Below are 22,588 nucleotides of genomic sequence, written 5' to 3' on the forward strand. Positions count from 1 at the left end.
CTAGTTTTAAACAGCAGACGGCGCTCTAGGCTAGTTGTGAACAGCTAACTATGCTCTAGGCCAGGGGTCACCAAACTGGTTCCTGGAGGGCCGGTGTCCTGCATATTTTAGCTCCAACCCTAATCAAACACACCTGAACAAGCTAATCCCTCTTACTAGGTACACTTAAAACATCCAGGTAGATGTGTTGAGGCAAGTTGGAGCTAAACCCTGCAGGGACACTTGATATTGTTGACCCCTGCTCTAGGCTAATTTTTAACTGTAGACGGTGCTAATTTTGAACAGCAGAGGGTGCTCTAGGCTAGTTTTGAACAGCAGATGGCATTCTAGGCTAGTTTTGAACAGCAGACGGTGCTACTTTTGAACAGCAGAGGGCGCTCTAGGCTAGTTTTGAACAGCAGATGGCGCTCTAGGCTAGTTTTGAACAGCAGACGGTGCTACTTTTGAACAGCAGAGGGCGCTCTAGGCTAGTTTTGAACAGCAGATGGCGCTCTAGGCTAGTTTTGAACAGCAGACGGTGCTACTTTTGAACAGCAGAGGGCGCTCTAGGCTAGTTTTGAACAGCAGATGGCGCTCTAGGCTAGTTTTGAACAGTAGGGGCTGCTCTAGGCTAGTTTTGAACAGCAGATGGCGTTCTAGGCTAGTTTTGAACAGCAGACTGTGCTACTTTTGAACAGCAGAGGGCGCTCTAGGCTAGTTTTGAACAGCAAATGACGCTCTAGAAACAGCAGACACTCTAGGCTAGTTTTGAACAGCAGACGGTGCTTTAGGCTAGTTTTGAATATCAGATGACGCTCTAGACTAGTTTTAAACAGCAGACGGCTCTCTAGGATAGTTTTGAACAGCAGACGGTGCTCTAGGCTAGTTTTGAACAGCAGATGACGCTCTAGACTAGTTTTAAACAGCAGACACTCCAGACTAGTTTTGAACAGCAGACGGCGCTCTAGACTAGTTTTGAACAGCAGAGGGCGCTCTAGGCTAGTTTTGAACAGCAGACTGCACGCTAGGCTAGTTTTGAACATCAGATGGCGCTCTAGACTAGTGTTTAACAGAAGATGGTGTTCTAAGCGAGTTTTAAACAGCAGACGATACTCTAGGCTAGTTTGTGACATCAGACGGTGCTCTAGGCTAGTATTTAACCGCAGACGGCGCTCTAGGCTAGTTTGTAACAGAAGATGGCCTTCTAGGCTAGTTTTGAACAGCTGACGGCGCTCTAGGCTAGCTTTAAATAGCAGATGATGCTCTAGGTTAGTTTGTATCAGCAGATGGCGCTCTAGACTAGTTTTAAACAGCAGACAGCGCTCTAGGCTAGTTTCCGCTATGCTTGTGTAATCATTTCAAGTGAACTAATTGGGTGCAATAAACTATAATATATGTTGCTTTAATAAAGACTAATTTTACTGAATTATCTACACAAATACTGTAGTGTTGTTTTCTATATGATTATTAATTGTTTTTGAGGCTAAAATCCATAAAACACTGTTTATTTCATTTTTAATCTTTGCTCTGTTCCATCCATGCTTGTGCTTATAAATAGCAGAAAAGCTAAACACTGCAGTATCTCAGCTTTTCCAATATTGCGTAGTGGTGGTCTGGGTCAAAGGTCGCAGATAAACAGCTGTCGATGAAGCTCAGAAGAGCACGGTCTCAGCACAACCGCTGAACTTTACTCCAGTCAGCACACGAAACACTGACGATTAGCAAAGAGCAAAACATCTGATAACAAGAAAAGGAGTAAAGAGAAACAAATGACATTTATTAACAGAGGAAACAATAACACAAAGCCGGCAATCAGGCAGTTGGCCACCGTCAGCTCATTGGTCATTTTGTGCTATGTGTAATTAACAGCACTGTGAAGTGTGACCGTTATAGTGATGTGCCATCAGCCACCATTTTGGCTCAGAATTGGTAACGGTTTAACCCCATAATTCAGTACTACACACCTCAGAGTGTTTGTAATGAATTTCAAACATTTCTATCATTATATATGGGTGTTTGAGGGCCCTAAGAAGTGAGTTTAGTTCAAATCAATACTGTCTTGTTGTTGACTGCGGTAACAGTAAATGCTGCATGACTGACTGGCTCCAGGACAGGTTATGCTCTCAATCATAACCTGATATTGGACCAATCTGGTGTGACCATCAAATGAAATAACAAAGGGAGCTTTATAAAGCAATAACAGCAGAAACTGTGGGGCGAACAAGCTCAAATAATCTGAAACGAGAGCAATACTGCAATACTATCCTCTCTACTTTCTGTTTATGCTGACTATTTAACAAATCAGTACACTGTATAATGCAAAGATGAATTTTTTGAATATCAAAATTAATACAGCTTTAATTTCCTCCATATAAATTAGAATCCAGTTTAATTTGGATAATAATAGTGTTACAATTTGTGTTACGGTTTTATTTGTTACGAATAAAATTACAGTGTTACAATTTTCTTTTATAACTAGTGCTGTCAATCGATAAAAAAAAAAGAACCAATTAATCACACCTTTTTTTGACAATTAAATAAATACCAGTCAAAAAATACCTCGACCAGGACAGGAAATAAAAAAACAGCAACTGCGTTAATTGCGTAATTTTTTTTTACGCGTTAATTATTTCAAATTAATCGCATGCGTTAACGCACTAATTTTGACAGCACTATTTATAAAATTTGTATTCTATTTTTTTATTTTTCTTGTATTTTAAATAAAACACACTAAACAATATAAAATGTAAAAAAATATATAACAATGTGTTACAATTTTATATTTTATGCAGAATAAAAATCTATTTACAAATCAATTTTATATTGCTGAACCAGGGGTGTTCAAACTTGGTTCTGGAGGGCTGGTGTCCTGCAGATTTTAGCTCTAACTTGCCTCAACACACCTGCAAGGATGTTTCCAGAAAGCCTAGCAAGAGCTTGATTAGCTAGCCCAGGTGGGTCTGATTGGGGTTGGAACTAGGTCTGTGCAATAATCGAAAATCTGATTTCGATTTTAGCTTTTAACGATTATGAAAAACCATTAATCAAGACAAACCATTATTAACTTATCAGTGCGAAAGACCGCATGCTTATGTGTGTGTGAGCGGTGCGCACACACAGAAGCATGCAGTCAGCATTTGGTCTCATTCGCACACTGAGACGAGCAGAGCGCAGTCAGCGCACACATCTAAAGTCATCTTAATGTGGTCAAATAGGTGTCAAAACGCGGTGTTTAGTGATTATTCATATTAAGCTTCATTTGTGTAATAAACAAACGAGTTGAGGATCAAAAGACGTGAAAGAGAAACCATTAAAATGAAAGCGCGCGATGTTCCTGTGCCGCCTGTTTTTAGGATTATTAATCAAACAACAAAAGGAGAAAATCCCTCACTGCTCTTGACTGAAGGACTTTTGTAGCTAAAGTGTTTTTCTTACAGCGAAGATGCTTAAAGCACAGTTTGTTTCATATTTTTATTCTATTGTATTTATTTCTCTTTCCTTTGCAGGGTGGAAAATAACTGTATATATACAGTTGAAGTCAGAATTATTATCTCTCCTGAATATTAGCAACCCTAATCCTCAACAATTTCTGTTTCATGGAAATACGATTTTTTCAACTTATTTCTGAACATAATAGTTTTAATAACTCATTTCCAATAACTGATTTCTTTCATCTTTGCTATGATGACAGCACATAATATTAGACTATTTTCAAAATACAAGCATTCAGATTCAAAGTGCGATTCAAAGACTTAATTAGGGTAATTAGGCAAGTCATTGTATAACAGTAGATTGCTCTGCAAACAATCAAAAATATATATTGCTTAAGGGGGGGCTAATAATATTAAAAACTGCTTTTATTCTAGCTGAAAAAAAAAAAAAGCCTTTCTCCAGAAGAAAAAATATTATAGGAAATACTGTTAAAATTCCTTGCTCTGTTAAACATCATTTGGGAAGTAATTATTTTTAAAAAACTCTCAGAATTTTGACGTCAACTGATACAATTATGACCAAAATAATCATGATTAGGTTTTTTCCCAAAATCGAGCAGTTGGAACTAAACTTTGCAAGACACCGGCCCCAAAGGGCCGAGTTAGGACATGTTGCTGATAAGCCTGTCACAATAATCAATGTGTCTTATCACATGAACATGAGCTCAATCATTTTTGGTGATGCAATATATATCGGCCATACATACAAACCAATTCCAGCAACATCTAGCACAGTGGTTCTCAAACTTTTTCCATCAAGTACCACCTCAGAAAAAAATTGTCTCTCCAAGTACCACCAAAAAAGGAGCAGTATTGAAATACAGTAGCTAAGTAGGCCCAGTAAAGCAGCTACAACTCTGCACAGTTAAAAAACGTGGCAGATTACCTCATAAATCTAGGCTATATGTCATTTATGACATATTATATACATAATTTTTCATACATTTTGAAATGTGTGTAGCATGTATATGACATTCTTCATTTCTCCACGTACCACTAGAAGGAAGCCTGCGTACCACTAGTGGTACACGTACCACAGTTTGAGAACCACTGATCTAGCTGATCATCTCTATCTCTATTGGAGCTCTTAGTGTCAGTATGGTTAAAAACACTATAGTATTCACTGTAAATGACTATAGTATATATTAATGTGTTTGTCTGATGGCTGAAAATAGATCTGGCAGCAGATATCACAGTTACTTTTTACCTTGTTAACTTTTATTATTATTTATTTAGGATCTGCGTTTCACTTTCTGACTCCAATGCCTGATTATTAAATCATTAAAATGACTATAGTTAACCCTCTGGGGTCTGAGGGTGTTTTGGGGCTCTGGAGAAGTTTGGACATGCACTGACATTTGTGTTGTTTTCAGTATCTTAAAAACATATAAATGGCTAAAGTGTGGTAACACTGTAAACAGCACAAGTTGGGCTACAATCATACCTAAGCAGCATGTTTGTATGTGTTTGTGTTTTTGAGAAAGGAACGTTTATGCGTGGTTAGTGAAAAACTAAAATTTAAGTCACTGAAACAAGGCCGTGAAACACACAGAGAACATTTGTGCACAAGACTTTTGAGAGCTGGATCTGGTAGTCTAGTGTTTTAGCTTCAAAATGATGTGTGAATCATCTTGTTCGCTTGCTCACAGAAAACAATATAGTGAATTAAAATTTCTAAGTCACTTTTTAAGTGAAATTGGGTTAAACCCCGGCATCCTGGCCAAAATCTGCCTTCTGGCCTCTGTTCATCATGGCCTCCTAACCCTCCCCATATCATAACTGGCTTCATCACTCTGTCTCCTCTCCACCAATCAAAAACTTTATATAGTGGCAAAAGTCAGACTTTTCTTCTTTTCTTTTGTCAGGTCTTTCTGCAAAACTTTAAAATATTTCAAAATAGGGGTGTCACGATTTCGATTTTTAATCGAAATCTTTATAAAAATCTTTAAAATTCAGATTTTTAATGGAAATCGATCGAAATTTATGCTCAATTTCAATTACGAATCAAAAAATAGAATGGTCGATGCTGCCACGCCCCCATGTCACGTCAGCTTGTCTTGCCAAGCGGGAAAAAAACAGGCTTGTTGAAGTGCTTGTTAAACTGCAGACGCAGGAGACCTGTCGAGAGAACTTCTCTCCTCTTTCAATGAAGTCGCCGGTGTGGAAGCATTTTGGATTTCCAGTGAGTTATGTTGACAACGTTCATGTTGTCGACAAAAAAACACAGTTTTGCAAGCTCTGCTATGTACGTATTACGTACGGTTCGTCCGATAGACAACACCGTCATCGCGATCCTCCGCCCGCCCCCGTTGCAAATCTGCTCGCGAAAAGTTCACACTCAGGCCCTGTTTACACTGTCTTTGTTTATAAATGGCATTTTAGAACGACAACGATTTGACATCCACAGTGGCGTGTAGCGTTTCTGAGCAGCCCTCCTTCCTCTCTACCTCTGAAAATGCACATCACGTGACCACACAGACACAGACGCACACACAGCCATGCGCTCGAGACAGCAGGTCCAGGCAGTCAGAGGACTGCTTCAATCTTTCACTCACTTGTGCTTAGTCATTTTAGCGAACACCTCAGATACTGTTGGCTGGTTCCTGTTGGCTGTGCGTCTTTTTTACCGACGCCATCATAACGACACAGATCACTGCCTATTCACGAGTCCCGCAGAAAAAGTGATTGACAGGTGGTAATTATGTGTGTATCTTGCCTTTATTCATTTACTGTATGATTTGTTTATGGGTAAAACAAAGACCATGCAGGTCAGGTAGTTTAAACGGTAGGCTACAAATAATTAATTGGTCATTAATTAATTATTCATAATTGAAAATCGAATCGAATCATGCTTTCAGAATCGAAAATGTAATTGAATCGAGGATTTGGAGGATCGTGACACCCTTATTTCCCAGATGATGTTGAACAGATTCAAAAATTTTCCACAGTATTTCCTATAATATTCCTTCTTTTGGAGAAAGTCTTATTTGTTTTATTTCAGCAAGAATAAAAGCCGTTCTTAATTTTTTTAAACACATTTTAAGGTCAATATTATCTCCAGAACAAACCACTGTTATACAATGATTGCCTAATTACCCTAACTTTACCCTAATTACCCTAGTTAAGCCTTTAAATGCCACTTAGGCTGAACACTAGTGTCTTGAAGAACATCTCAAATATTATGTGCTGTCATCATGGCAAGGAGAAAAAAAAAATCAGTTCTTAGAGATGAGTTATTAAAACTATTATGTTAAACCAAAATTTGGGGAAAACATATTCAGGACGGCTCATAATTCTGACTGTATATTAAGAACTGAATTGCAAGTATAATAATAAACCCATCCCAATGCAAAGGCCCATTCATTTCCTATTAGCTACATTTTTCCAGGAGGTCCAGGTTTGCGTCTGAAAGGCATTTTCACAGCAGGATCAAGACATGCGATTTAATCTGCGAGTTAATCTATAACAGATCTGGATTTCTTCAAAGGGCACAGACGTGATTATTTCACCGAGCATCTGTCTTTGCTAATCCAATCCCGTAATGGATGTTGTTAGCAGTTTAGACGGCCCCTGACCGTAACCAGAGAGTTGTTATCTGGGGCATTTCATTAGCAATCTTAGGACACTGTGTGAACAAATCAGGACTGAATCAGCGCACACATTTAGCTAAAGCTACAAGAGACGGATGAGGAATTCAGCCAGCCCTAAATGCAGCTCAGTTTTTAGATCCTCTTATTCCTAAAGCGGCCCTATTATTATTTGTCAAATGTAATATAAGTTTAAGGTGTCTTCTCAATGTGTTGATGAAGTCTAAACTCCAAATACGTTCGTTATTCCATAGTGTAAATGCCACTTTCTGAATGAAACACTGTTTTCATGAGTGTTTCTTTAAATGCAAATGAGCTGCTGGTACCTGCCCACTATGTGGAAGGGGGAGGAGCCTTTACAGCATGCACCTCAGTTACTCCAGAAGAAAAACACCACCATTTGTCTTTTGCATGTGTTTAAAAGCCTCTGGGGAATTCATGATGCATTTTATTACAGTAAAGAGTTCAGACAAAACTTATCTTAATTCTTAAGGATGTTATTATAGTTTTTTCTGAAAAATGTTCTGTTTTTAAGTCAAAACCTGACATAAAATCTTCAAAAGAATGCTTATAAAATCACTGGAGGTTTACCAGAATCCGTTTGACTAAGAACATTTGCCGTTCATTAATTGCTAATCCTTATCTTTAAACCAAAACATATGTGCAAAAAAATACAAATATACATCTTTATGTGTTTAAAAGCCTTGATAACCTCATGATATACATCATATTACAATATAGTTTTAAAATAAACACTAATAATCATTTGGTATTACTAACAAATCTTCTTAAAAATGTTCTGAACTGTTTATATTCACAAAACAGTCTATTAGAAAGAAAAGTTATGAATATTTTGTGTTCCAAAAAATTATTCTTAAGACAAAACTCGACTTAAATTCTTCAACAGAATGCTTATAAAATCACTGGAGGTTTACTTAAACCAGATTTTAAAAAAATCACTGGATTTTTCAAAAATCACTGGAGCTTTACTTGAATCGCTTTGACAGACAAAATTCGCTGTTCATTAATTGCTAATCCCTAACTTTAAACCAAAGAAAAATGTGCAAAAATAAAAAAAATATATACATCTGCATGCATTTAAAAGCCTTGATAAAGTCATGATATACATCATATTACAATATAGCTTTAAAATAAACATTAATAACCATTTGGTATTACTAACAAATCTTCATAACTGTTTATATTCATGAAACGGTCTATTAAATAGTAAAGAGAAAAGTTATGAATATTTTGTGTTCCTAAAAATTGTTCTTAAGTAAAAACTCGACTCAAATTCTTCAACAGAATGCTTATAAAAATTCATAGGAGGTTTATTTAAACCAGATTTACAGACAGAATCACCTTCGATTAATAGCTAATCCCTGTTTTATTATTGGAAAAGCTATTAATTATGGGTTTAAAAGCCTTGCTAAACTCTGGCTGCTGGATTCCTGAAACATTTGATTAAATAGTTAAGAGAAAAAGTTATAATTATTGTTATTGCTAAAAAAGTCTTCTTATAAATCGTAGTTTTTTCTTTTTCTCTAAGATCAAAAAGTTAAAACTTGACTTAAATTCTTCAAAAGAATCCTCATAAAAATCACTGGAGGTTTACCAGAATCCGTTTGACTAAGAAAATTTGTCGTTCAATAATTGCTAATGCATATCTTTAAACCAAAAAATAAAAATATACATCTGTATGCGTTTAAAAGCCTTGTTAAACTCTGGGGAATTCCTGGTATACATCCTGTTACAGTAAATAGTTTTAAAATAAAAGTTATAATCATTTGGTATTGCTAAAAAAGTCTTCTTGAGATTGGTCCTGTTTTCTTTTCCTCTAAGATTGTTCTTAAGTTAAAACTTGACTTAAATTCCCCCAAATTTTTTTTATAAAAATCACTGAACGTTTACTAGAACCGGATTTACTTGTCGGTCTCCAATTAATTTCTAATCTGTATTTTTATGAACAAAAAAATGTTGCAAAAAAATGAAAATAAATTAATCTGCATGCGTTTAAGAGCCTTGTTAAAATCTGGCAGGTTCAAGAAACATTCTCTTTTGTAGTCCTTTAACAGTCTCCTTAATCTTCTTTTTTTCTTAAGATTGTTTTAAGTCAAAACCTTTAAATGTTTATAATAATCATCCGACGCTTACTAGAACTGGACTTAAGAACAAAATCCCTTTGAATTAATTGCTACTCCCTATTTATGAGCAAAATATTTGTGGCCTGCAGCTTAAAGCAACACTTTTACAGCTCCTCTGGAGTTAAACAATCGAGATTTACCATTTTTTGAATACAATGAGCCAATCTCTGGGCCTGACTGTGGCACTTTTAGCTTAGCTTAGCATAGATTATTGAATCGGATTAGACCATTAGCATCTAACTACTTAATTACTACCAAAGACTTTAGATAAGTATTCCTATTTAAAGCTTGACTCTTTAATAGTAACACCGAGTGCTAAGACCAACAAAAATGAACAGTTTTTTTATTTTCTAAGCAGATATGGCAAGAATAAATACTCTCGTTATGGTGTTATAATCAAGAAACTTTACTCCTGAACCACACTGTTAAAAGTGAGAACTCTTCAGCTTGTTACAACAACGTGAATGAAGTGTTTATCTATTTTATTAATTGGTTTCCACTTAATAAATAGGTTGGAAAAACGTTAATCTTTTAGGTGTAAGAAGTTGAAGTCATTTATGTAAGTAAGTTGATCTAATGAGACTTTTTTCAGTGCATGTAAAATTGTAAAATGAGCATAATTTTAATTTAAAAAAAAGTGTTTAAATTTGAGGATAGTCTAAAGCAGTGTTTCTCAACCATGTTCCTGGAGGACCACCAGCACTGCATGTTTTGGATGTCTCCTTTGTCTGTCACACCCACTACAGCTCCTTCAGTCTCTGCTAATGAGCTGATGATCTGAATTTATCAGATTAAAGTGTAGAGCTGGTGGTCCTCCAGGAACATGGTTGAGAAACACTGGTCACCAATCGTCCAGGTTGTGTCTATCTATCGGAAACCTTTTGAGTACGATTTAGGAAATGACTAAGACATACGCAATACACCAAGAACACAACCACAGTTTCTTGAGGGCCATCAGACGCCTTATAAACGGAGGAGCCGAGCAACGGCAGTCATCCAAAGAGGATTATCACTCATCAGAAAATAATGTCTCCACTGTTAAGCATGTGGAAGGTGACCGTCAGCCTGCGAGTAATCCGTCTGAATGACCTGAACAAACTGAAGACTGCGCAATAGAGTCGAGAGAACACGATTAACCTCCATCCAAGACCTTTCTGTGAGGGGAGAATAAATCACATATACTCCATTAGATGCCGTCTCAAACTAAAAATCAATAACGCCGAGCGCAAAACTCCTCCATGATGGCGGAGTTCACCTAAAATCATCAACTTATTTCTTGCTTATGTTGAAGCCACTGTAATATGGAATACATTTAAACATCAAACTATTTTTTTAAAGGGCCGACAACAATATCTAGTAAGAAGGATGGCCAATGTAATGCTTGTATATATTATACCACCATATACACTGCCTATCCAAGCTTTAAGAACAACAGATAATAACTTGACTCCTAGTTGATCATTTGGTATCAAAAGTGTCTTATATAAAAGGCAAAGACCTCTAGATGACGCTTATTTGAGCACAATAAAATATGAACATTCCTTGATTATTAATTGTTTAATTAGGACAGTAAGGTCTGACTTTTCACAGACTCGGACACAACCCACGGTTTGGAACGGACGTGACATCTTGCGTGTTTTCTTGGCTTATCGGTATTGAAAATCTGTCAAATAAACGTCTTGAAAAATCCTGATTACAAGCGAAGACTCTAGAATACACAAGACGTGTCACTCATATAGTTTTAAATTGGAAAAGCGTAACGGTCAATATGGCGAATGAAGCCCCGCCTACTAGTACAGGAACCAATCATCGATTGGTATCAACTGACGATTCTCCAGGGGAGGGGCTCGGACCAGACGTTTGCTTTTACGACAGTTTGCGGTCAATAAACACACTGGAATCTTATGGAGAAATGATGAGTCTCAAAAGTATTAAATTTACAAAAATAAAACTCATACACACACAGCACAGTTCACATTTACAAAATCCAATTCGTAAATTTAAAACACAATTTGCGGATTAATTGGATGTGTGCATTTATGAACCGTGTTTAGAATTTACGAATTTGCGAATTGCATTTGCGTGTTTATAAATCATGTTTTAAATTTACGTATTGTGTTTTGTGATTTACAAATTGTGTTAGGAATCCACGTATTGGATTTGCGTATTTATGAGTTGTTTTGAATTTAATAATTGTGTTTAAATTTATGAATTATGTTTTGCAAATTTACAAATTGTGTTTTGAATTTACGAATTGCGATTTGCCCATTTATGAATTGTGTTTTGAATTTACGAATTGCGATTTGCCCATTTATGAATTGTGTTTTGAATTTACGAATTGCGATTTGCCCATTTATGAATTGTGTTTTGAATTTACGAATTGGATTTTTGTATTTACGAATTGGGTTTTGAAAATACGAATTATGTTTTGCGTATTTACAAATTGTGTTTTGAATTTACGAATTGGATTTACGTTTATGAATTGTGTTATGAATTTACTAATCACGTTTGAATTTACGAATTGGATTGTCGTATTTACGAATTGTGCTTTGGATATAGAAATTGTGTTTTAGAATTTACGAATTTGCCAATTGCATTTGCGTGTTTATGAATCATGTTTTAAATTTACATATCGTGTTTTGCGTATTTACAAATTGTGTTTTGAATTTACGAAATGCAATTGCATATTTATGAATTGTTTTGAATTCCCTAAATGTGCTCGAATTTATGAACAATGTTTTGCGTATTTATATATATATATATTTTTTAGAATAGGATTTGCGTATTTACAAATTGTGTTTGGAATTCACGTATTGGATTTGCGTATTTATGAGTTGTTTTGAATTTAAAAATTGTGTTTAAATTTACGAATTGTGATTTGCCTATTTATGAATTGTGTTTTGAATTTACAAATTGGATTTTTGTATTTACGAATTGGGTTTTGAAAATACGAATTATGTTTTGCATATTTACAAATTGTGCTTTGAATCTACGAATTGGATTTTCATGTTTATGAATTGTGTTTTTGATTTACTAATCATGTTTTGAATTAACAAATTGGATTTGCGTATTTACAAATTGTGCTTTGGATTTAGAAATTGTGTCTGAATTAACGAATTGGATTGTCGTATTTATTAATTGTGCTTTGGATTTAGAAATTGTGTTTTGAATTTACGAATTAGATTTGTGTATTCACGAATTGTGATGGAATTTACTAATTGGATTTTGAATTTTTAAGTCTTAACAATAACAATGGAGTCGGTACTCACTCAGTACATAGAGAGACAATGTGATTCCAGCCAAGCAAAATCCCTCAAAGAAGCGCAGTGTGCCGAACATCGGGAGGTTGACAGAGAAAGCCACCGTCATGCCGAAAACTAGCAGGAAAACCACCGATAGGATCAAGACCGGGTGCCTGCCAAACCTGCAAGTCGGAAAGAGCAGGAGATTTACAAAATATCAGCTGCTTTTATTATTCATTTAAAAAAAATAAGACCCTAAAAATTATCATTCTGTCATCATCAGCTACTTTTATATCCACATACTTTGCATTATACTGTACGTATACATTTCATATAGTTTTTGGCCATTAGTCAACTACAAAATCTTTACTTTAATATGAGCACTTCATTAATTATACATCAGGTCATTGGTGTTTTAAACAATTAATTGGAATCAAATCGCATCTAAAATAAAAGTTGTATTTTTGTATTTACCTAATGTGTGTACTCACTGTCTATACATATTGTGTATATATAAAAATATACTGTAAATTAACAAAAACATAATCAAAATATTTACGTGTATATTTATATAGAATTAGTATTAGATATTAAATGTTAAAATAAAATAAAAATTCAAATATATTATTTTAATAATAATAAAAAATCTATAATAATTAAAAATCTATATAAAAATATAATAAATATATAATAAAAATTTTCTCAAAAAAGCATGTGAATATATATATATATATATATATATATATATATATATATATATATATATATATATATATATATATATATATATATATATATATATATGTATATATATATAAAGACCATTGATAAAATATAGTGTATTCTTAATACTCGTACTTCTTAATGTTTTACATTAAGATCTCAAAGAAAACACTTACCAATCTGCCAGAACTCCCAACACCAAATACCCAAAGATGGAGCCCACCAACAGAGAAAACTTGGCGATGTGAATTTTCCAGGCAGAGTCACAGACCAGGTTCCACTGTTGGGATAAAGACATGGGATAAATCAGACATGTACTGTAAAAAGGTCTGTGATTTCAATATATATATATATATATATATATATATATATATATATATATATATATATATATATATATATATATAAATGTGAGCTATATCACATGAGTAGCAGTGCGATATGGCTGTATATCGGCACTGGGGGGGGGCGTGCGTTGGCCGAGTGCCTTAGTGCCCCAACCAGTGCCGATATACAGCCATATCAGCGATATACAGCCACACTGCTACGAGTGTGATATTGCGTTTATACAACAGTTTGACGGCATAATTGTGTATATAAAAAGAAAATCAAACATGGAGAGTTTCAAAAACCCTTTTGTATGAGGAACTACCTTCTTCCGCCTTGGATTCAAATCATAAGCTGACAGAATAGTTGAGCGTGCATCTTTTACACTTTAGATCTGTAGTGTCTGCTTGTTGCTGTATGTGGGCGGAGTAATACACAAAGGGTAAAGAGGCTGTACGGGTGCTGATATTACTTAAATATATCATGGCTATCAGCCAATCAGATTCGAGAACCATACAGAAATGTTGTATAAATAAATAAATAAATAAATAAATAAATAAATAAATATATATATATATATATATATATATATATATATATATATATATATATATATATATATATATAGTTAAAGTCAGAATTATAAGCCCTTCTGAATTATTAGCTGAATTAAATAACTGATTTGATCTTTGCCATAATGACAGTGATCAAATGATATTTGACAAGATATTTTTTAAGACATTTAAACGCTTAACTAGGTCAATTAGGTAAACTAGGCAGGTTAGGATAATTAGGCAAGTTATTGTATAACGATGGTTTGTTCTGTAGACTATCGAAAAAAGTTATCTTAAGGGGGCTAATAATTTTGACCTTAAAAATGGTGTTTAAAAAATTAAAAACTGCTTTTATTCTAGCCGAAATAAAACAAATAAGACTTTCTCCAGAAGAAAAAATATTATCAGACATACTGTGAAAATTTCCTAGCCCTATTAAACATCATTTGGTAAATATTTAAAATAGAAAATTAATTCAAAGGAGGGCTAATAGTTCTGACTTCAACTGTATTTCATATACAACTGTATTACACCTATATATGTATATAGATTAATGTCATTTAATAAAGTGTTTGTCATCTTTTTAATCACACACATGTTTTAATTCATTTATCTTTGCACACATCCAAACAGACAGAAACCACAAAAATGCTCACAGGGCAAATCCACAAATCCCCGTTTCCTCTTTTCAATCTAAAACTCTCCAACAAACAAACACTCACAGCTCAAAGCCTGTCAGATCTGCCCTGCTGGCACTTTGGATTTTTAGTTGTTTTTTTTAATTGTGCAATCAGAGCACAAACCCCCTGTAATCAATGACGCTGAACAAAGGTTTGTAGAGCACAGAGATCACGTTGACTGTGATTGCTGCAGTGAACGCTCATGTATGAAGTTTCCTGGGTTTCCCCTGATCTGCCGCAGATCTGCTTTCCTCTATTGTGAAGATTGAGTCACATGATTCACCAGCTGCCATTCACACACACACGCACACACACTGCTCATCTGTTGGGTTATAGTTGGTCGTGTGGTGCAGGAATGACGTCTGCACAATTTACCCTGGAGATTTTACAACGTTGTACAAAGTTGTGGTCATGATTATAAGCCCTCCTGTAAATACTTTTTTCTTTTGTAAATATTTCCCAAATGATGTTGAACGGATTCAGGAATTTTTCACAGTATTTCCTATTATGTTTTTTCTTCTGGAGAAAGTTTTGAGAAAGTATTTGTTTTATTTCGGCTAGAATAAAAGCAGTTTTTAATCGTTTAAAAACCTTTTTATGGTCAATATTATTAGCCCCCTTAAGGGAAGTAATAGAAACTGCATTACAAAGTACAAATTAGTTGACATATCATACCAAAATCCATGTTATGATGATATTTACTTCATATTATTTAATTTTTTATCTAATTATTTTATTTACTTTTAATTTTTAAATTTACTTTATTTTAATTTTGCTTTAATTGATATAATTTCATTTCATTTAGATTTTAAATGTATTTTCTATTACTATATTTTATTATTTCTTTAATTATTTATTTCTTTAACTGTGTTTTATTTAAATGTATTTGTTTTAAATTATTTTTTAATTTAATTTAATTTAAATTAAATTATTTTTAAATCAATGAACCGCCAACTTATCCTTATGTTTTATACAGCGGATGCCCTTTCAGCTGCATCCCATCAATGGGAAACGCCCATACACTCCCATTCACACAATTTAGCGTACCCTATTCCCCTATAGCACATGTATTTGGACTGTGGGGGAAACCGGAGGACATGGGGGAAACCCACACCAACACTGGGAGAACATGCAAACTCCACACAGAAACGCCAACTAACCCAGCCGGGACTCGAACCAGTCATTTATTATCCAAACACAATGAACTGCAATAATTTAATTTGATTTAATTTATTCAGCTCAGTCTCTATTTCAGTGGTTGAAAATAAATTAATTTAATTTAATGTAATTTAACTTCATAATAATTCGTAACTTCGTAATAATTTAATTAATCTTAGTCTCTATTTCGCCGGTAGCCACTAGTTTAATTAAATTCAATTTATTCAGCTTAGTCTCCATTTTAAATTAATTAAATTAAATATTAAATAATTTAATTTAGGTTAGTCTCTATTTCGAGGTCGCCAGTAATGTGTTTATGTGCTAATGTGTGATAATAGTGTTTATTACAGAGATCGACAATAATGCTATTTTATTTAATTTAACTTAATCTTATAATTTAGCTTAGTCTCTAATACAGAGGTTGACTCTATTTAAATTAAATTAAATTAAATTAAATTAAATTAAATTAAATTAAATTAAATTAAATTAAATTAAATTAAATTAAATTAAATTAAATTCGCTTAGTCTCTATTTCAAAGGTCGCCACTAATTCAGTTCAGCTTAGTCTGAATTTCGGAGGTTGCCACTAATTCAATTAAATTTAACCTAATTTCAATTCAATTCAATTCAGCTTAGTCTATTTCTAGGTCGCCAATAATTTAATTTCATTTAATTTATTCAGTTTAGTCTCCATTTCGAATATTAAATTAAATCATTTAATTCTGCTAAGTCTCTTTTTCGAGGTCACCACTAAATTAATTCATTCGAAGGTCCACAATAATGCAATTTAATTTAATTTAATCATTTAATTTAGCTTCGTCTCTATTCCAGAGGTTGCCTCAAATTAAATTAAAAGAAATTAAATTAAATTAAATTTGTTTAGTCTCTATTTCGAAGGTCACCGCTAATACAATTCAATTTAATTCAGCTTAGTCTGTATTTCGGAGGTTGCCACTAATTCAATTTAATTTAACTTAATTTCAATTTAATTCAATTCAGCTTAGTCTTTTTCTAGGTCGCCAGTAATTTAATTTAACTTATTCAGCTAAGTCTCCATTTCGAAGGTCGCCAAAAAATAAATTAAATTAAATTAAATTAAATTAAATTAAATTAAATTAAATTAAATTAAAATAAATTAAATTAAATCCGCTTGGTCTCCATTTCAGAGGTCGCCACTAATTAAATTGAATTTAATTCTGACATAGAGAGGCATCAATACAATACTGACCCTGATGAAGGCAGTGAACGATAGATGGTTTCTCATTGAAAGAAGTGTATAACATTGTAATGCGAGCACATAAAGGTGTGTGTTTGCTAGAAGCGCCACATTAGCTCAGTGTTTCAGCGAAGGCATGAACGAGTGCCAGAGAAACACAGACTGACGCATAGTTTCTGCCCAGCAACACACCAGCCTGAGAGCCACCATATATAAACACAGCCCTGCATCCAGTGGCATTTATTACTTTATAATTCACAGCAAAGAGCGAAACGAGACCCGTAATGAAGGCACACAGAGCGTGTGAGCGTGTGTCTGTGTGATCAATGTCAGCGACTCTCGGTTTGATTACAAGCACAAGAACATGATGAAGAGACAAATTCGACAGCCAGCATGCTTTGCTTTTGACTTGCATGTTAAGAGTCAAGTGCTCGATATTAATATGGGGAGATTTGTGGTGTGATATGTACAGCTGAAGTCTGAATAATTAGCCCCCTGTACAGTATATCTTTTACCCAAGTTAAGATTAACAGAGAGAAGATTTATTTCAACACATTTCTAAACATATTAGTTTTAATAACTCATTTCTTAAAACTGATTTATTTTATCTTTGCCATGATGACAGCACATAATATTAAACTAGATATTCTCCAAGACACTAGTATTCAGCTTAAAGTGACATGTAAAGGCTTCACTAGGCTAATTAGGGTAAAGTTAGGGTAATTAGGCGAGTCATTGTATAACAGTGGTTTGTTCTGGAGACAATCCAAAACTAATATTGCTGAAGGGGGCTAATAATATTGACCTTAAAATAGGTTTAAACAATTAAGAACTGCTTTCATTCTAACCGAAATAAAACAAATAAGTTTAACTTTCTCCAAAAAAACTAAATATTATAGGAAATACTTTGAAAAATTCCAGAATCTGCTAAACATCATTCGGGAAACATGTGAAAAATGAGTGAACGAGAAACAAATAGTTGAGCACAGTAGCTATGTTGCTGTGTTTATGTGCATTTCGGATTACCGCATAAAATAATACTTAACGGAAATACTAAATACTGCGCACACACAGTCAGAAGCATGCGGTCAGCATTCGGTCTCATTCACACACTGACGAGCAAAGCGCACACTTCTCATCTTAAGGTGAGCGCTTTAATGGTTAAATAGGTGTCAAAACGCTTTGTTTAGTGATCGTTTATAATTACCCTCATTTGTTTAACAAACAAACGAGTTGAGAATCAAAAGATATGTGAAAGAGAAACCATTAAAGTGACAGCATGATATTCCTGCTGCCGCCTGTTTCTATAATTAATCAAACAAAAGGAGAAAATCCCTCACTGCTCTGGACTTTTGTAGCTAAAGTGTTTTTCTTACAGTGAAGATGCTTAAATCACAGTTTGTTTTATATTTTTATTCTATTGTATTTATTTATCGGTCACACTTTACAATAAGGTTCATTAGTTAATGTTAATTAATGCATTTACTAACATGAACGATACATCTACGACTGTATTTGTTCATGTTAGTTAACGTTAGTTAATGAAAATATAGTAGTTCATTGTTAGTTCATGTTAACTCATGATGCATTGACTAATGTTAACAAGCATGGACTTGGATGTTAATAATGCATTAGTAAATGTTCAATTATGATTAATAAATGCTGTACAAGTGTTGTTCATGATTAGTTCATGTTAGTAAATGCATTAACTAATGAACCTTATTGTAAAGTGTTACCTATTTATCTTTCCTTTGCAAGGTGGAAAATGAATAATGCAGTTGAAGTAAGAATTAGTAGCCCTCCTGAATACTAGCAACCCTTTTCCTCCCCAATTTCTGTATCATGGAAAGAAGATTTCTGAACATAATAGATTTAATAACTCAATTATAATAACTGATTTATTTTATCTTTGCTATGATGACAAAAAATATATGAGGAACACATTAAATAATGTCTACTCTTTTGTATGCAACGAAATACTAGTCAAAGCAAATTTAGAAATCACTACTTTCTTTTTTTGTCTGCGTTTTCCATACTGTCCCATCCTTTACTGATTTAAGGTTATACAAAAATGAAAAATCCTCAGCAAAAAATAAATTAAAAATTGTAAAAGTTTTACCAAAGATTTAATTTCTCTTATTTTGAGACGATGAAGAAGATTTCATCATTCAGAGCCTTGCATTGTTGCACTGCGTGTGGGACGGGGAATGTGGCGTCTTTTTATTCAAGAGAGCAAAAGAAAGAAAGAATAATGAGAGAAAGAGAGAGAGAGAGACTGTGTGAAGGGTGAATTGTATTTGCTGGTGAAACAAGGGGAAAGGCAAAAAGAGCCCTTTGTCTTTATCTTGTCCCGATGTGTTACTAAACGACAGCACAAATCTCACAGTACAACAGTACAATGACGACCTATCGTGAAGAAACTCAACCTGTTCACAAGAGCTGTCACAAATAGACAGGATGGGGGAAAACTGCCTATAAGAGCCGTGAATCAAAGAAATAATCATTAAATTGTTTAATTAAGTCAATAATTAAACAATTTAAACAGCTGTTTAAAAAAATAATCAAAGAAAATTAAATTAAGCCAGTTATAATTATAGAAAAAGTAGCAATAATCAAATATAAATAGTTATCTTTCCTACATCTTCTGTAATACTAGTCAAATATTGGCTTTCAGCATATACAGTTGAAGTCAGAATTATTCACCCCCCTTTGATTTTGATTTTTTAAATATTTCCCAAATGATGTTTAACAGAGCAAGGACATTTTCACAGTATGTCTGATAATATTTTTTCTTCTGGATTTCTTCTTATTTGTTTTATTTCGGCTAGAATAAAAGCAGTTTTTAATTTTTTAAAAGCCATTTTAAGGTCAATATTATTAGCCCCTTTAAGCAATTTTTTTTCAATAATCTACAGAACAAACCATCGTTATACAATAACTTGACTAATTACCCCAACCTGCCTAGATAACCTGATTAACCTAGTGAAGCCTTTAAATGTCACTTTAAGCTTTATATAAGAATATCTAGTCTAATAATATGTGCTGTCATCATGACAAAGATGAAATAAATCAGTTATTAGAGGTGAGATATTAAAACTATTATGATTAGAAATGTGTTGAAGAAAATCTGCTCTCCGTTAAACAGAAATTGGGGGAAAAATAAAAAGGAGGGGGCCTATAATTCTGACTTCAACTGTATATACAGTACCACACATATGGAGCAAAGATGAGGAAACGAAGGGAAAAAATACAATATTGTTGTTGAGTATCGTGATAATGATATTACCTACGACATAACACTTTCCTTTAAGGATGCTACTTTTATTAGCTGTTTTTAAATCACTTAAGTGTAATTATATTAAAATAAACAAATAAAAGATTATTTTTAGATCTAATTCGTTCTAATTCAAACTAAAAAACTGTGCTGAGGTGCAAACATTTACCCTTTAAACCACTATGAATGAGTGAAACCCTCCATTTAAATACAGAAATTGTACAAATAAATGTGAAATAACATGTTCATCACTGTATAATTTTATAAACAATAATATTAAAATAGTTTTTTAAATCTTTAACAAATAATCTAATCTAGCGATGTGACTATTGGGGATACACACACTGCGATATCGATGCTCAAACCATATATTGTTCAGCCCTATTATTAAAAAAAAATAAGAGAAAAAAACAGACTGCAAAAACTAATATATATTTGCAAAATGCACAACATTTAATATAATAAATCATAGTTTTGTTTTGTATTTTAGGGTCAGCGAGTACACCTTATACCCTCCGAATGCGAATCTGTGAATAATCATCTGTTTGTGAGTGAGAGATCAAGTGACGCCGACTGATAGAGGAACCGAGATCTGACCTGAATGGCTGAACAGCTGAGCAAATACAGCATGAGTGGGTGGACCAAAACATGTGTGCAAATGGGGAAACTAAAGCTCACATTTCAATGTCTGCCACTATGAAGACCTTCAGCTGCGTGAGCCACATTATGAGGATCTATCTGGGACTGGGAGCAAAACAAAAGAAGCTCAGTTGGCAATTACTGAATAATAATAATATTAATATTAATAATAATAATAATAATTAATAAAAATAATAATATTAATTGACGATAATAATAATGATAATAATAATATTAATAATAATAATAATAAATAAATAAAAACAATAATATTAATTGAAGATAATAATAATAATAATAATAAATAACAATAATAATAATAACTAATAAATAAAAATAATGATATTAATTGACGATAATAATAATGATAATAATAATAATAATAAATAAATAAAAACAATAATATTAATTGAAGATAATAATAATAATAATAATAATAATATATAAAAACAATAATATTAATTGAAGATAATAATAATGATAATAATAATAATAAATAACAATAATAATAATAACGAATAAATTTAAATAATAATAATGATAATAACAATAATAACTAATAATAAGAATTAATAAAAATAACTAATATTATTAATAACAATAATAATAATAATAACTAATAAATAACAACAACAATAATATTAATAATAATAAATAACAATAATGACTAATAATAATATTAATATTAATAATAAATAGTGATAATAATAATAATAACTAATAAATAACAACAATAATAATAATAAAAACAAAGAAGCTCAGTTGGCAATTACCGCAGTTTTAAAATACACAAGAAATAATAATAAATAATACATAATAATAATAACTAACAACAATAATAATAATAATTATTATTATTATTATTATTAATATTATTATTATTATTATACATTTATTTATGATGAGCTTTTCTTAAACTCAAAGATATACAACAATAATGAAAAATGCTGAGAATCACAAGCTTGCATAAAATCCCACCAACAAGCCAATAATCAATAAAACAATATTTAAACTAAAATTATTTTTTTTAAAGCTGATACCCTGAGCTCAGGTATTGGGACATCCTTATTCCTTAGTGAAGTTCGTCTCTGCAGATTTGTGAGTATACATTTTAGGAGAAAACGTTTAATGCTATTTTAGGGTTAAGTAGAATGTTTTGGAAATATACAGCCCAGATCTATATTTTGGTCTTTTCCCAATGCCTATCGTGTCTCTGAATGACAACAAGTCCAGCATTTTGTAACCAGCAAAGACAAACTGAAACTATCAATGACATTTGCTGTCTGGTATTCAGGGGAAACGCTCTGACATTTGCACTACATAAGCTGTGCTGATCTAACGAAACTGAACAAAACTGACTCACACAGAAGCAGGAAAAAATCCCATCCTGACTCTCAATAGATACTTTAATTAAACCTACAGAGATATTAAAAGCAAAAAATAAATAAAGACATAAAGACATAATGCTTTTATTAAATTTCCTCTAGCTTAGTTCCTTTATTTATCAGGGATCGCCACAGTGGAATGAACCGGCAATTATTCCAGCATATGTTTTACGCAGCGGATACCCTTTC

General features: G+C 33.0%; 1 protein-coding gene across 1 annotated transcript in view; it reads right to left on the reverse strand.

The window, feature by feature from the left end:
- slc22a23a (solute carrier family 22 member 23a) overlaps window positions 1-22,588 on the reverse strand; it is a 72,193-nt gene that overhangs the window by 33,438 nt on the left and 16,167 nt on the right. The window contains 2 exon segments of the mRNA NM_001351708.1: window positions 12,471-12,625; window positions 13,343-13,446. Coding sequence (NP_001338637.1) covers window positions 12,471-12,625; window positions 13,343-13,446 — 259 coding nt within the window.

Source organism: Danio rerio, chromosome 2 (assembly GCF_052040795.2).
Source record: "Danio rerio strain M-AB ecotype USA chromosome 2, GRCz13ab, whole genome shotgun sequence".
Taxonomy (NCBI): domain Eukaryota; kingdom Metazoa; phylum Chordata; class Actinopteri; order Cypriniformes; family Danionidae; genus Danio; species Danio rerio.